At 46.2% G+C, this 15,351-nt stretch overlaps 1 protein-coding gene across 1 annotated transcript in view; it reads left to right on the top strand.

Annotated features, from left to right (window-relative positions):
• The first annotated feature begins 28 nt into the window (after positions 1–28).
• Positions 29–15,351, top strand: part of OGFOD3 (2-oxoglutarate and iron dependent oxygenase domain containing 3) — a 38,552-nt gene continuing 23,229 nt past the window's right edge. Inside the window, exons 1-4 of the mRNA XM_028717068.2 lie at positions 29–223; positions 3,600–3,817; positions 9,391–9,466; positions 12,930–12,972. Of these exons, the coding sequence (XP_028572901.1) occupies positions 132–223; positions 3,600–3,817; positions 9,391–9,466; positions 12,930–12,972 (429 nt within the window). The 5' untranslated portion in view covers positions 29–131. The remainder of the gene's footprint in view (positions 224–3,599; positions 3,818–9,390; positions 9,467–12,929; positions 12,973–15,351) is intronic.

The raw sequence follows: 15,351 nt of genomic DNA, 5'->3' as shown, positions 1-15,351 counted from the left end.
CCTCTCCTCGGTGTCTCGCTCTCGCGCCCTCTCTCCCCCCCCCCCCGCCTTCTGCTCCCGGCAGCTTGGAGTGGAAGCTCTGAGGCTGACACATCCTCGCGCCCCGTGCGCAGCTGCTCAGTTCCCGCGCGATGGCTCCGCAGCGGCGAGCGGGTTCCCGCACTCCGGAGAGCGGCGGGGCTGGCGCAGGAGCTCGGGCGGAGGAGCGCCGCCGTCTCAGCAGGTACCTCCTTTTGTCCGGCGAGCGCCGCGTGGCCGCTGCCGGAGGGGACCAAGGGTTGCGAGTTGCAAGCAGAGTCAGGAGGGTGCGCGCGTCTTTTGTCCTCTTCTCCCTCCAGGGGCTGCGCTCCCGGGAGAGCGCCCTCAAACCTCCCCCCACCCCAATGCTAAACGCATGGTCCTCATCAATGCCACCATCCTGCCCGTATATCAATAATGTCATCACATTATTGATAGGTTGGGAGACACTTTTTCCAGTTGGTTTGGCTTCGGAGTGTGGGACTGCGATCCTAGCGTGCTAATCTAGGAGCAATCTTCTGATGAATTCAATGGGGCTTCTTTTCAAGTAACCCTGTGTGCATGGGGTTGGGGTGTGTGTGTTGCGTGTCGGCGCAGGGAAATCCATCCTAAGCGTGGTCCCAGGCCCAGGCTGGGGACAGTAAGCAGGATGGAAATACGGCTTCTACTACCCCGTTGTAATCCTATATGAGCGCCGCAACCCCATAGTCGCCTTTGACTGCATTTGACTGTCCAGGGGTCCTTTACCTTTTTTTTAACCTATGAAACTCACTGGAGGAAGATCGGTGGAGCTGCGTGGGGTCAGGAATGTTGGCTTTCCCCCCAGTTGATGCCTGAATCTTATTTCTTGCTGCGTGGGGTCAGGAATGTTGGCTTTTCCCCCAGTTGATGCCTGAATCTTAGAAGGCGTGGCCTTCAGTTGCCTGCCACATGTGGAAAACACTACAGGGCCATACATATGTTCATATGTAAAGTTCAATGAGTGTAGGGTCTGTGTATAATAGAGCAGTAAAAACCAACAAATGTACACACACACAAGCACTTGTAGTGAAATGATACTTTGTACTTCTGTTCAGTGTGATGGGTGAAGATTACAGATGAATACATTGGGGGAAAGTGTGTAACTAGTAGTACACTGAATTTGAATTTTCTATAGAACTAACCCCCCTTTTTTGCTGAGTGTTAATTATTTTCTTGGTGGCGCTGTGGGTAAAAGCCTCAGCGCCTAGGGCTTGCCGATCGCATGGTCAGCGGTTCGAATCCCCGCGGCGGGGTGCGCTCCCGTTGCTCGGTCCCAGCGCCTGCCAACCTAGCAGTTTGAAAGCACCTCCGAGTGCAAGTAGATAAATAGGGACCGCTTACTAGCGGGAAGGTAAACTGCGTTCCGTGTGCTGCGCTGGCTCGCCAGATGCAGCTTGTCACGCTGGCCACGTGACCCGGAAGTGTCTGCGGGCAGCGCTGGCCCCCGGCCTCTTGAGTGAGATGGGCGCACAACCCCAGAGTCTGTCAAGACTGGCCCGTACGGGCAGGGGTACCTTTACCTTTAATTATTTTCTTGAGTATTCTTCACGTAGTACTTTCTTGGGCTTGACACCCCTGTAGCAAGCTTACTAGCATTGACTCATTGCATTACTTTAGGGTCATTATGTTCCTTTTCTTTAACACACTCTCAATTATTGCCCAGTTGCAGTGTTGGCTTTAGACCAAGGGAGAAGCCTGAAGCTCACTGGGTAATTGTGGACCAGTCACAGATGCTCATCCTAATCTGTCTTGCAAGTTGTTGTGAGGAAAGAAGAGAAGACCATGGGTTGCATCTAACTAAGCTCTATTCAGAATAAACCCATTGCAATTACACAAATTAGGCATGTCTATCTATTTCAGTGGATCTGCTCTGAGTATAACTAACATTGGATTCAACCCCATATTCAAGGGGAAGGACGGCACAATAAAGCATTGAGGGTATGCAGCATTTCTTATAAAAACACCCTTTCCATCTCCACTACTGGTTATGTTGATTCAGAGAGAACAGTTGGAGCACAGGTGTTCAGAGTCTCTATGGAATTCAGAGGAGCAGATATTTATAGTAAAGCATGTCTTATTAATGAAGAGTGAATTGTTCGGGATGAATTTTTCAGCAGCTTCAGGCTGTTTTTCTCACAGCTGAGATTGGATGATGGATTTGGAGCTCCATCTGAACAAGGCTTTTGAGTCAAAGGTATACAGTGGTATCTCGGGTTACATATGCTTCAGGTGACAGACTCCGCTAACCCAGAAATATTACCTCGGGTTAAGAACTTTGCTTCAGGATGAGAACAGAAATCGTGCCCCGGCAGCGCAGTGGCAGCAGGAGGCCCCATTAGCTAAAGTGGTGCTTCAGGTTAAGAACAGACCTCCGGAACGAATTAAGTACTTAACCCGAGGTACCACTGTACTTTGATAGGCTTGTGCTGGAGTTCACATGTACTTGGCCCATGGTATCTGGTTCGTTCTGTGCCCATGTGTGTTTAGAACAAGGGTGGGGATGTGGCAGTGGTCAGGCAGAGGGGGGCAGATCCTAACAGGTCACCCTCCAGTCAATCACCTGATGTCAGGTGACCAACTTTGGCACATGCAATTTGAAATCAAAGTCTGACTGTCAGTGCTTGCAAAGCCAGGTGCACAGCACACCACAAAACTCGCCAATCAGCTAATGGATGGAGAGCCAGGTATACAGTGGCTTGCACAGGTCTTTGCACTTGTAGGTACCATTCATCAGCTCTTTTGGCCCAGCTGCATTTTTACTTGCCCTACAGCTGACATCATATATGGCATGAGGTGTAGGTTAGACGAGTGTAGCTTGGCTGAAATGACTGCCATGGGCCAAGTGGTGAGGCACAGCAGGCCTAATATTCAGGCCAGAGGTTCCCCACTGCTGGTTTTGAGGGTGAAGATCTGTAAGTGGCTGAAATGATGACAAGCCAGTACTCTCCTAGGTAATCTTCTGGTAAGGACCAACTTCTAAATACTATGAATTCTGAACTTTTGCCTGGCTCTTGATTAATGTGCACAGTCTGTTTAATAGACTGTCTGCAGAGGTGACCCACAAAGTAAGATTTTCAGTATATCTCCTTCATTTATAGAGTACATGTTGCAAATCATATTTATAGATGCTTGGAATGGAATTTGTCATACTAAATTGACCATTTTGTCAGTGCAAGAATTTTTGCTTGCAAGATGGAAAGGTGTCCCTCCTCCCCCATCATGCACTGTTCTAGGGTTTCTTCTGATACTCCATACTGGATTTGTGGGAGGCCATGTCTGTGTGGGGAGGAGCCCCATTACACTAGCAAGAGTCTTGCGCTGGCGTCTGCTAGACTCTGGGTTAGTCAAATCTAGCCCTCTGTCTACACTCTTAAGTCAGATCACTGGCATGTTCCTCTTGCTAGTGCCCATTTCACTTGCTCCAATAGCCTCCATTTCTGCAGGTGAGGATTAAGCATGGACTTGCTGCCCAAATAATACCTCTTTATTAAAATGCAACACCATGGTTGGAGTTGCTGTTCTCTTACAAGGGGATTTTGTTTTGTTTTTTTTATTTATAGTGGCGTGAAAGGCAGTGTCCAGAAAGACTCACGCCGGAAGTGGCTGAAAGTGGCATTCCTCCTGTCATCTGCCATGCTCGGCTACCTCCTGAGTGGCAGCTACTTGCTTGGTGAAGACGGAGTTACTGAAGTACTGGCCCATCAAGGTGAAAGCCTACAATACAAATTCATCGAAGTACCCTGCTCAGAGGACTATGACAGCCACAAACGTTTTGAAGGTATTTGTGCATCATGACTTGTGCTAGTGCAGTGCTGAAGAAGGCTTGCCAAAAAACAGGAAAATGTAACTCAAAACTGTCACAGGTCTCCTGTCACCTCAGAAGCAATAGCTGTCACAGGCTCTTTGCTGTAATATCACTATACACCTGCCCCCTTCTACTTGAGCAATGAAGGAAAGACACAATTCGGGATAAATCTAATGCTTTCTTCTCCTGCCTGCATTGATGTCCCCTGAATTGGACTAGATTTTGCCTCTTTTTCTGAGGTTTCTACTGCACATGAGGAGATGGTTAGAGAGATCATAATTAAGAATGTCAAAATAGAACCGACCAGAGGGGAGGCAAACCCTGGACGTAATCCCAAGTGACACATAAGATGTGGCAGTGTTGTTGCGTCAATGAGAAATGGGTGGTCATTGTACTAACAAATTCAACATATTTCTAAGTGGACAGTTGCCATGGAAATCCAAACTGATCACATCGGTTTCAAAGGAGGAAACATCCTAAAAATATGGGGCTGGTAAAAAGGCAACAGAAAGGGAAAGTCAGTAGGGTGAAAAAACTGCACAATGCTTGGGTGTTGCTCAAAATCATAGAAATGGATTCTCAGCTACAATGTATACCACGAGTCAGTAAAGCTACTACCAAATCAAAGAGGATGTTTGCATGGTTCATGAGTAGAGTCAAGGAAGCCAGAAAATGAAAATTTCTACAAAAAATGAAAGCTTTGCACAAATGAATGAGGGAAACAAAAAGTAAAAAAAAAAAAAAATCAGCAAAGGAAATGAAAGAAGCCAATAATAATTAGAGGGTAGCAGTTTTAGGAACATATTCCTAAAAATATATCCCCCCCCCAATCTTTTTCATACTTCAGAAGCAGGAAATCAGTTTGTGGGTAGGTGGGACTTCTAGACAACAAGGAGGTTGAAGCTGTGCTAAAGGAAAATAAAAAGTTTACAAAGAAGCTTAATGAATTATTTGCATCCATTTTCACTTGTAAGATGTAAGGTGGGTGGATATTTTTGCCAGTAGATAACCTGTGCTTGAACAGAGATTTCCAAGAAGGGGTTAGGAGTGTTGAGGCAAATAGTGAGACGAGATTAAATTCCAGTTTACCGGCAAATTTAAAAATTAACAAATTCAGGTGGTTCAAACAGTTTAGGTGGTTCATGAAGGACTGAAATGGGAGATTGCTGGTGTTATAACATAAACTTGACCTTCACAGTTGGTCTCCATACTTGAGGACTGGAAATTGACCAGGCTTTCAGGTTAAGAACAGACCTCGGGAATGAATTAAGTACTTAACCCAAAGTACCACTGTAGTATGTAGATCAATTGCACCATTCCTTTGAATTGGTGTCCCTGGGGGATGACAGCAAGAGAGTGCCCTCATCTTCTGGAAAGAGGATGCTGGACTAAGTAGGTTTTCAGTCTGATCCAGCAGGACTCTTCTGTCCTTGCTTTTCATTTCTGCTGCTTTTCTCTGTCCTGTGTTACCAAGTTCCCACTTGAGGGCACTCTTGAGATGCTTATGATGTTCTATTCTGTATGCATCCTGCTCTTGGAAGTGAGAGCTTTCTGCACTTTTAGGAAGCTTCTGATTATCTCTCTAGATCAGTGTTTCCCAACCACTGTTCCGCGGCACACTAGTGTGCCGCGAGATGTTGCCTGGTGTGCCGCGGGAAAAATTAAAAAATTGAAAGATTTTTTTTTTAAAAGTCAAATTTTCGATTGGGGCGCCGTCACTAGATGACCCCTGGGGTTCCCTCCCTCCCTCCCGCTCTGCGCCTCCCTCCTCCTCCTCCTCCTCCGGGGAGGCCCTTCCTGGCTCTCGGCCAAGGCTTGGCGGCTGCCACTCACTCACTCGCTCGCCCACCCGTCCCTCCATCCCTGCACCCGGCCTCTCCCCCTCCGTCCCCGGCGCGGGGGCTGCCGGGATCCGTAGTCCCCTCGCCCTTGGGCTCCGCGCCTGTGCGGGGTGCGCGAACTACGTTTCCCAGCGTGGCCTGGCGGGCCGGGCGTTTTGTTTGAAGCGCTCTTCTCCCGGCCATGGAATGAGCGCAGCGGCGGCGGCCGGGCGGGCAGGGGCTCTTCCGCGCAGACCCCGCGCAGCCTGCCTGCGCCCCCCCCCCCCGGAGATCGGGCGGCAGGATGGAGCCCGGGGATCCCCGCGGAGGCGGAGCGGCGGAGGCGGAGGCTGCCCCCCAGGTAGGGCTGCGTCAGGGTTTTTTTATTTTTGCAATGCTGCATCCGCGCCGGAGGGGACGCATCGGACCGCGGGGAGACCCCTTGGCGGGCGTGCAAGGCAATGCATGCGTGCAGGCGTTGCATGGAGTGCAGTGCAATGCAATGGCAACGCGGCGCCCTGCATGCATGCATGCAACTTCCACCGGCGCTCCGGACTTGGCAGGTGAGGGGGGTCCCCAGTGGGCGGCAGAGAGAGCCGGGAGGGCGAAGGGGAGCCGGGGGGGAGCAGCGCTGCTCCCTGAGCCGAGCCCGGGGGGAAACTTCGGCGTCGTTGCGCCGGGTGTTGGAAGCGGAGGCTGGCGGGGGCCCCTCACCTGCAAAACCTGGTCGCCTCTCATATATTTCATGCATTGCATTCATCGCCCGCTTTCTCCTCCAAGGAGCTCCCGGGGGCGCGCGTGGTTCTCCCCGTGTTATCCTCGCAACAACAGCCCTGCGAGGTGGGTCAGGCGAGTGGCCCAAGGGAGCACCCAGGGATTGTCCTGGCCAGGTGGGGTGATTTGAACCCTGCTCTCTGCCCGGTCTTCGTCCTCATTTAGCCCCCACATGTGCATGACTGTGCATGACTGAGGTTTCCCCCCCTCGTCTTGGCTATGGTGTGAGTCTGTGCTGTTAATTAATGGGGTTCTGCCTTCGGAGAAGATGAGCCAGCCCTCAAGGAGGTGATTATGTAATTTGCTAGCAATTCATGTCCCTCCCGGCGTGACGCTGCGCGCTGACGTCACGGGGCTGTAATGGTGGTGTGCCTCGAGATTTTTTTCATGAAACAAGTGTGCCTTTGCCCAAAAAAGGTTGGGAAACACTGCTCTAGATAAATGTTTTGTGTCCAACTTGGTGATTGCCCAGATCTAATCCAGTTTGGTGTTCTCGAGGAGAGGGTTGGCAGTTGTAGTTTATATCCTGCCTGTTTCAGAGTTGCTGTAATTGTTGGATCAGTGCTGCTTCCTATCTCTGGCCTGGTGTCACAGTGTAGTCGTGTCTAGTGCAGCTGTTTGATGAGATTACCACACTGGTGCAAGCTGGTTAGCACACTATTTTGAGATTATTCATTGATCTGGATATGATTAAAATCCAAATCAAGGTGGCTTAGAAATTAAAAACACAAGTCACCATGAAATTTTAAATGAACCTCTCAATAAAATAAAAGATACACAGAGAAGTAAAAACAGCACCATATGAACCATACCATCATTTTATTTGGCTAGAAAATGCCTGCTGGAATCATAGAGTCTTATATGCCTGCTTAAAAGTGGCCAAAGGCAAAGGGACAAACAGCTATTGGGAGGCTATTTCACATTTTATGGCAAGAAATATACATCTCCCTGTCACCTTAATGGTATCATGGTGCCAACTTAAGAAGCAGAAAAGGATTCCTTCTTTCTCCCCCAATATTTTAGCATTTGGCATCTTTCTTTACCCCATTTCTCCCCCCCCCCCAACCATTCCCCCCAATTCACATCAGAATGTACATTTTGCCCAGTCATAAACATAACTTTATTTCATTTTTCCATCCCAGCCTGCACTCCTGCAGGGTTTTTTGTTCCTGAATGATGGGGGGTGGGGAGTTTTCTGCCATTGCTTTTTTAATGTATTGGCTCCCTAGTGGCAATTGGCAAGCAGATAAGAGGTCTCGGAGGGTTAACCGCTTCACATGCACCCAGAAAAAGCCCCCTCCCTCAATGTGAAGGAGAGAAGTCACCTCTAACTCTTGCCTAATGTACTGGTTTGAATGCTAATAAATGGTCCTACAAAGTTAAGTCACTTTTTACTTAAACAAAATAGAACTCTTATGGTTTTCTGTATTAATAGTATATTCTTTTTTATTTTTTCCTTCTGTCATTCTTACACTCAACTTTTTCCTCAGCCTGAAGGTTCCTTAATTCTCAGAGGTCTTATTTATTTCCAAATATCAACCTCATAACTCAGTATTTGTTGCTTACTTCATTTGAAGTTTAATCAATATTTATTCCCCTGCTTCTGTCTGAAATGTTGAGATGGTGTTGTAGAAGTCAAAGATGTAAAACTAAGTAGGCAGAACAGATTACTAATATGAGCTGTTTGCAGCACTTGCACAGAATAAGAAAACTTGTCACGTTAAAGATGATTGTCTTGATTGTTCAGTTGATTGGAATATTTCAGACAGGGTATTTATGTACATGTTGAGATCTTTTTAGTGTTTCGCACATTTTATTTTCTCCAGGACTGAGGGAATGATTAAAGATGAGTAAATTGGTTTCAAACCGACTTTATCATTTTCAAAGTCAGTTTAAACTCTGTTATGGGCAAGAACCTCCAATCTGCTAGAGGTCTTAAGTAACCCAAAATTCTTCCGGAGATTCTGTATGCCGTCAGAACCGGAGCCAAGCTACAGAAGAGGCAAACATCTGTAGTAAGCTGCACATTCCCCCCAGTGTATCAAGTCTATTTCTTTTGATGGATTAGATAATAGATTTGTTTCAGGGAAAGCAAGGAATATATATATATATATCTGTAAGAATTTGCATGCTTGCTTTTGAAACTTAATCATTTCAAAGTGTACAGGCTTCCCTGTAGTATGTCTGATGAGAACAGAGATGGGGAGCCTGTTGCCCCCCAAAAGCTGTTGGGACATCAACTTCCACCTGCCCCAGGCAGGATAGCCAAGGATCAAAGATGATGGGAGTTGGAATCCAACCCCATCTGCAAGGCCATTCTTTCTCCAACCGTGGACTTAGAATGCCACAGTCTCTTGCTTATGTATAACAGCCAGAAGTCAATAAAGCAACTCAAAAAAGAAGTAATATTGCTTTCCATGACATGTAAGAACCACTGGGTGAATTAAGTGAATCTATTAACTGTAATGACATGGGTGGGTGTCAGAAGTTTCATACTGTAACTTTTTCATCAACCAAAAATTCAGTATTTGCAATCAGGTAACATTCACTTCCAGTTTTTTTTGGTAAAATTCTTTGTTGGAAGGAGAGGAAACAAAGGACATATTGTTAACAATGCATCGGTTATAGGGAAATGTGAATTCAAGGTTATGGCAATGTGGAGAATTATAGAATGCAAAAGTCCCATAATTGTGGCTCTGGTTTGTGGGTCATTTCCAGTGGCTTGATTCAAAGTTTACTCTCCAGCCACGAGGATTAGAAACATGTTTATCATTGGTAGCTGAAATCCTTGATGTTCTGCAAACCACAGCAGATCCCATGCTTTGCACTACAATCTTAGCAAATTTCCTGAGAGAGTAGAAGTTGTTGTTATGGCACATGTAAAAGCAGATGAAGTAGGTGATGGATGTTTGAACTTTCTTTTCTGTCTCTCTCCTTATATGTCTGTTCTAGGCTGCACTCCTCGGAAGTGTGGAAGAGGGATAACAGATGCCATAATCAGCAGGGAGGAAGCTGAGAGAATCCGTAGGTAAATTTTCTTTTCAGAAATCGTCTTAAAGGCTTTAGGATAATGCTTTTGTTTTCCTTTTTGAAAGTTGACACCGTTGTTGCTATTTTTATGCCTTTCAGACGGGAACAAAGGATGGGTGTGTATATCCCGGCAGGGTCCTTTCTTTTCTCTGCCATATTATATTTCAGGGGTTCACAACCAGTGTGGACGCTGTTTCTGTACAGGATAATGGTTAGGGGTGCCTGTATACAGTAGGTGCACCCAACGCCTCTTGACCCAATATCAATTACAAGATCTTCAGATGATCATGAAGATGGATAAGGGGCACTTAAGAGATTGCCTCTTCAGGTCTGATGCAGAAAGGGATTTAACCACGATTGCCTCTACCAAAAGTTCACCATGGTTCCCACTTATCAAAACGGAGCACATCTGAGCTAGTTATCTGACAAAGCTCCCACTTGCCGTACTAAGAGTTGCTTTTACAGAATTACAATTCCAATTGATGCCCTCGGCGGTGGTGAATGGTTGGTGCGGCAAAGTACAGTGGTACCTCGGCTTACATACGATTCAGGTTATATACGCTTCAGGTTACAGACTCTTCTAACCCAGAAATAGTACCTCGGGTTAAGAACTTTGCTTCAGGATGAGAACAGAAATTGTGCTCCGGCAGCATGGCAGCAGCAGGAAGCCCCATTAGCTAAAATGGTGCTTCAAGTTAAGAACAGTTTCAGGTTAAGAACGGACCTCCGGAACGAATTAAGTACTTAACTCGAGGTACCACTGTACAGTACAAGGAGAGACTTTGTCTGTGTGGGGAACCTTGCGTAGAGGACCTGTACCAGTATTTATTGCAATGCCTGCTATACATAGCACCAAGAGACCGATTTCTAAAACCCCTGCTTACAAATGGAACACACTCGAACAGGGTGGAAAGGGTGAAATGCTGGGTGATACTGATGACTTCGTAACTTATAAAGTAGCACTATATGCGTAGGCAGCTAAGAAGATCAGGAGAAAAGAACTAGGTAAAATAGCGGTCAATTGCAAAGGTGATTCGAACATTTAAGCTGGCGCATTCTATCTGAGAACCCCCTGCTATTCTATCGTATGCAACAAATAATTTCTAGGAGACGTGACTGTGGTTTATTGTATTTGCAGTGCCTGGTGTTTTTATGGTTTTATGGTTATTCTTGTTTTTCTTTTTGTTTCCTTTGTGAATGATGCCATGGCCTTTGGCTAGTGCAATAAAGTTTATGATGATGGTATACAGTAGATGAAAGTCGCCTGAGTCAGGCTCAAACTAAATTTAGGGGCAAACTCCCATCCCACTTGGAACTTGATCCAAGCTGAAAGATAATGCCATCCACCTCTGCCATTTGGCTCTGTGGGGAAGATTAGAATGGGGATACAGAGCCACCCACGCCTTCTGAATATGCTCTGGGATCTTCCTTGCAGTCCCCATAGAAATTTGTGAAATAGCTTCCAGGGGAGGTGGGAAGTAGAAGGAGGCTGCAGCATCAAATTTAGGGGGTGGGGAATTGCAGAGTTGGAAGGGACCCAAAGAGACATCTGGTCCAACCCCCTGCAATTTAGGGATCATAGGAGTCTAGTCCCCAACACAAAGGGACTTCAGCTCCCTTCCTGCCCTCCTGGTTTTTGACCTGCAGCCTTTTTCTACCTTTTATCCACATACAGTACGATCTTTGCTTTGCTCCATTAGGTTGTGAGGTGGCAAAGATGCTGCAAGGAGGGCAGGTGGGGAAAGGTAATTTTTTAAGGCCTTGCATTGGTTTGGAGTTACCTAGGTTTCCCCCATTTGGGGGGGGGGGGGTTTCCGGTAATATCTCAGTTAATCCGAGGCAAGTTTCCTACAGTTCATGCATCTCTTAATTATTAGTGAACACTTCTGTGGAGCTTTTTAATAGGAAAGATGTTTCATGCTTTTATTGTGCGTTTGCATTCAGTGTCATTCTGTGAGGGGTCATTGTTCCCATTTATAAATTGGGATCTGAGGGTGAGGGAACAAGCTGATCAAGGTTAACTAAGGAGTCCATGGAACATTTGCAAATCGGGACTCTTGCAGACCTAAGGCTCCCAGTTGCCTAATCATGGATAGCAATTTATGTGTGGGCCATGGAATTAACGCTTGCTTTTGGACTGTGAATTCTTACCAGTTGCCTTAATTACAGTTAAGTGGTATGTTGGCAGCAGCATTATGAGTGGTTAAGTCTACTCAGAGTTTTAAACCAAGGCTCCAAATCTTGCATCCCACTCCCAAATTAAGAGCCTGGAACCCAGAGCTCTAGAAGCCTGTTTTCCACCAAAATATGCATTTGCTTTACAAGTGTTTACTGCCAATACGCAGGCTAGAAAGCTTCTGTATGGTGTTGTGCTTGCCTTCACTCTAGGCCAAGTATTTGCCATGACCAAGAATAGCCGTTTAGTATGTTCTCTCACCCCTTCTGCTCACAACCAACCTTGAAAGGCTATTGTTACCTGCTATTCCTGAAATTCCTTAAGTGTTAGTTTACTTACCAGGATGTTAAGCTATGTGTAAACTGCAATTTTAAGATTCTGGTTAGTAAACTGACATTAAATCACAGCGCCTAATTTTAAACACAGTGGGGACCAGAAGTTTAAGCTAACTGGGACTGGCATGCTGTGGAGGCGAGTGGGGTGGGGTGGGGGGAACAGACTGTAAAAGTGCTTGTTCCTGGCTGCTAAACTATGGTTCAGAAAGCTGGGAAATGTGCATCTGAAATGTGCATTGTGTAAATATTCTGCAGTTAGCAATAGGAAGAAGTGGGGTTACTTTAATTCACTGTGTTCCCACTTTGCAGTAGTTTCTGCAGTAAGGTGGGGAATTTTCTTTCACCTCAACTGAGTCATTAAACTCTTTCATTCTGCATGCAGGGTTTTGCATCCCGACAGAGCAGTATTTCATTGCAACTGGAGTAAATGGTCTTAACTTTGGTCATTTGTCATTAGCAAAAATTCCCAGACTTCTGGTTTAAGAAAAATAGCATTTGCTTTCGCTTCTTCCCATTGCCTGGAAATGATTGGGATAAATCATCAGGGCTTTGTATTGTCTGGACATGCCTTGGCACTGAGGCAGCTAACCTTTTAAGGGCACAGGGATGCACTGAGCAATGGTCAACCCACCAGAAAGTGTCAAAGTGAATGTAGCATTTTTTAAAATTACAAATCTGAGGGAACCAGATTTAGCTCACTGACTACAGGTCAGCCACCCCTGCTTTGCAACATGACTACTTTTTCTGCTAGGAAATGCTCTGCCTTTGTTTTTTTCCCCCCTAGCTGGGTTCTATGTGTGAAGAATTCTGATTTGCCCACTGTTATGCCAGTGTAAGTTGACCTTTCTGTTCCTCCTGTGTCAACTGTGACAGGTCTGGTTTGACAAGTGGCATTAAATGGTAAAAGGCTGTGCTGCAGTTCTGATTTGAAATTGTTGTGTCGTCCACAGAATAGCAGAGAAGGGACTCTCCCTTGGAGGATCAGACGGAGGGGTGAGCAGTGTCCTGTTACCTTTTACATTCTTCTGGTATCCAGGCAAGATTCTTCAGATTTTTGTTTTTTAAATGGGTTTTGGGGAGGAGTGTCAGGAATGGGGAAGAAATGTAGGACTCTGCCCTCATCCCCGTGTGGCAAAATATATATTTTGCTTGTCTATAGTTATTCTAGACCTCCCTTCAACTGCTCCAATGTTGATTGCTCCTAACTGCAAATTAAGATTGTTTTTGCCAAGGCTGAGCTTGAAGAGGAGGAACTAATACATGGTGCTTTGAGAGTGAGGGGCAGGCATTTGTACTATGGTGGGTGGTGAATGAGTTGGGCAGCAGCTTGGGTCAGGGAAAAGGAAGCACGCAGAGCAAAAAAAGAACCTTTTCCACTTGCTCACAAGGGAAAGTATCCTCATGTAGTTTCTGATCCTGTGCTTTCCTTACCGCCCCCCCCCCTGTACACCAACAAGGCCTCCCATTTTGTGCATCCAAATGGGATTGGGTGTTGGACTTCTAGGGAAGCATGGGGAAGGATTCACCTAATCCCATATACAGAGCCCTGCACATGGACTTCCACTTGCGCAAAGTGGTTCCCCCTCATGCCCCCCTGAAATTGCCTGGAAGGGGAGGAAGAACCCCCAAGACAGTGCAGTGGAGCGCAGGTAGGAGAGGAGGGATTGTGCCATCTGACAAGCTGAAAATCTTGTGCTGGTGGAACATTTGCCTTAGAACAATGGTGAATTTCTCCCATGGGCCTGAATCCCAGCTTGGCCATAACCCTCAACGGGTGGTCATTGGCAGGACACTGCCACTCAGTCTAATCTATCGCTCTTGACATTTTGGAGAGGGATGGTGGAAGATGCCGGAGCAATCAGAGGAAAAATCTGCATCCTCCAGAGGTGGGGGAAAAAGAGTTTGAGGAAAGATGCCTAATGTAGAAGGAGTATGGGATGGAAGATCAATGTATTATCCTTCAGTAGAATGTGAAGCATCACCAGACTTTGCATAGTTAATTGTCAAATAAGTGAAGGTGGTATACTTCAAAAAAAGAGAGAATATTTTTGTATCTAAGCTTTTAAAAGCTGTGATATGCCATCTCAGTTGTGTCCTCCCTTAATCCTCAATACATTTGCTTGGAAAAAAGCACCCTTGCTTTCCATGGCACTTTCAAGTGAAGGGGTTTGAGACCAAGGTCTCAACAACCTTAAGTGTAAATGCTCCAGCTTCAGTGTTTCTTCAGCTGCAGCATACCCAACCAGAAATCATTTAATGAGGGTGCCCTTTTGTACTTGCAGTGCCCCAGGGCCTCTCAGTGCTGTGTGTCCCAGTGAACACTCTTTCAAACACCCCCACAGCCTCCATAGGTGCCAACTCCCTGGGCGCCCGAGCACCCACAAAATTCCCCATGAAGAGGCCGGGCACCCACAAAATTTGGTGCCAGGGCTATGCATGCTGCATGGCAGCCACAGCCCTGGGCACCCACGGCTGCAGGGCCAAGTTGGCACTCCTACAGCCCACCAGTACAAAGTGAGCTACCTTTCCATTCTGCCCACAGAGACAGGCAGCAGTCTTTCACAGTAAAAGACTGTTCGATAGAAGGACGTTCTTTTTACTATTCCTGTATTTCATTGCATTCTGTAGCCTACTGAGAGCTGAAGCAGCTCTGTTGTTCAATATGGAATGTAATTGCTTTGAGTGCAATCCAATCAGCTCGATTGACAGGTGTCTCTGCAATTGGCCATGGACTGTTCGTGACGTAAATCGTGTTGATGTCTTGGGGCCATTTGCCAGATGCAGAGAAATCAAAAGTAGATTTAAAATGCTAGTCTGTTGAAAAACTGAAGTTTTGATTTATGGTTTGCAAAGGTGCAATGAGAATGACTTTCCAAAATTTAGCCCCCAAATGCATCAGACCAGCTTTGAAATCATAAATGCTAGTAATTGCAGTTAGCCTTTGAATGCAAGTTTTACAATTTTCCATTCAGTTTCTATCCTTTTATGTTGCTTTACTTTTTGTAATATAAGGAGCTAAAATTCCATTTACCTTCTGAGTAAGTACAGGCGGTAAAATAATTGCGCACCAAGAATCCATAGAAAAGTTTGTTTCTAAAGCTCCCCCTTCCATGATGGTAGAGCCAAAATTGGGACGATACGGAGTTTCTGATTGGGGCTAACAGGAGGGGAGCTTATTTCAATTCAGTTGACTCTTGTGAGTGTTGGAAGTGCAACAGCAGAAATCGTTCTGCATGCTATTTAACGGTGGTGTTATTAGTGCCAGCCAATGGCCCAAGGGGCTTGTGGTGGTATTACTTAGCAACCAGTCAGAATGGCATGAGCTTTCCTGAGGTAGCATGTGCTCTGATTGGCTGTGTAGTTCTATGGGAG

Source organism: Podarcis muralis, chromosome 2, assembly GCF_964188315.1.
Source record: "Podarcis muralis chromosome 2, rPodMur119.hap1.1, whole genome shotgun sequence".
Taxonomy (NCBI): Eukaryota; Metazoa; Chordata; class Lepidosauria; order Squamata; family Lacertidae; genus Podarcis; species Podarcis muralis.
This window is presented reverse-complemented; position numbering and strand designations above follow the sequence as displayed.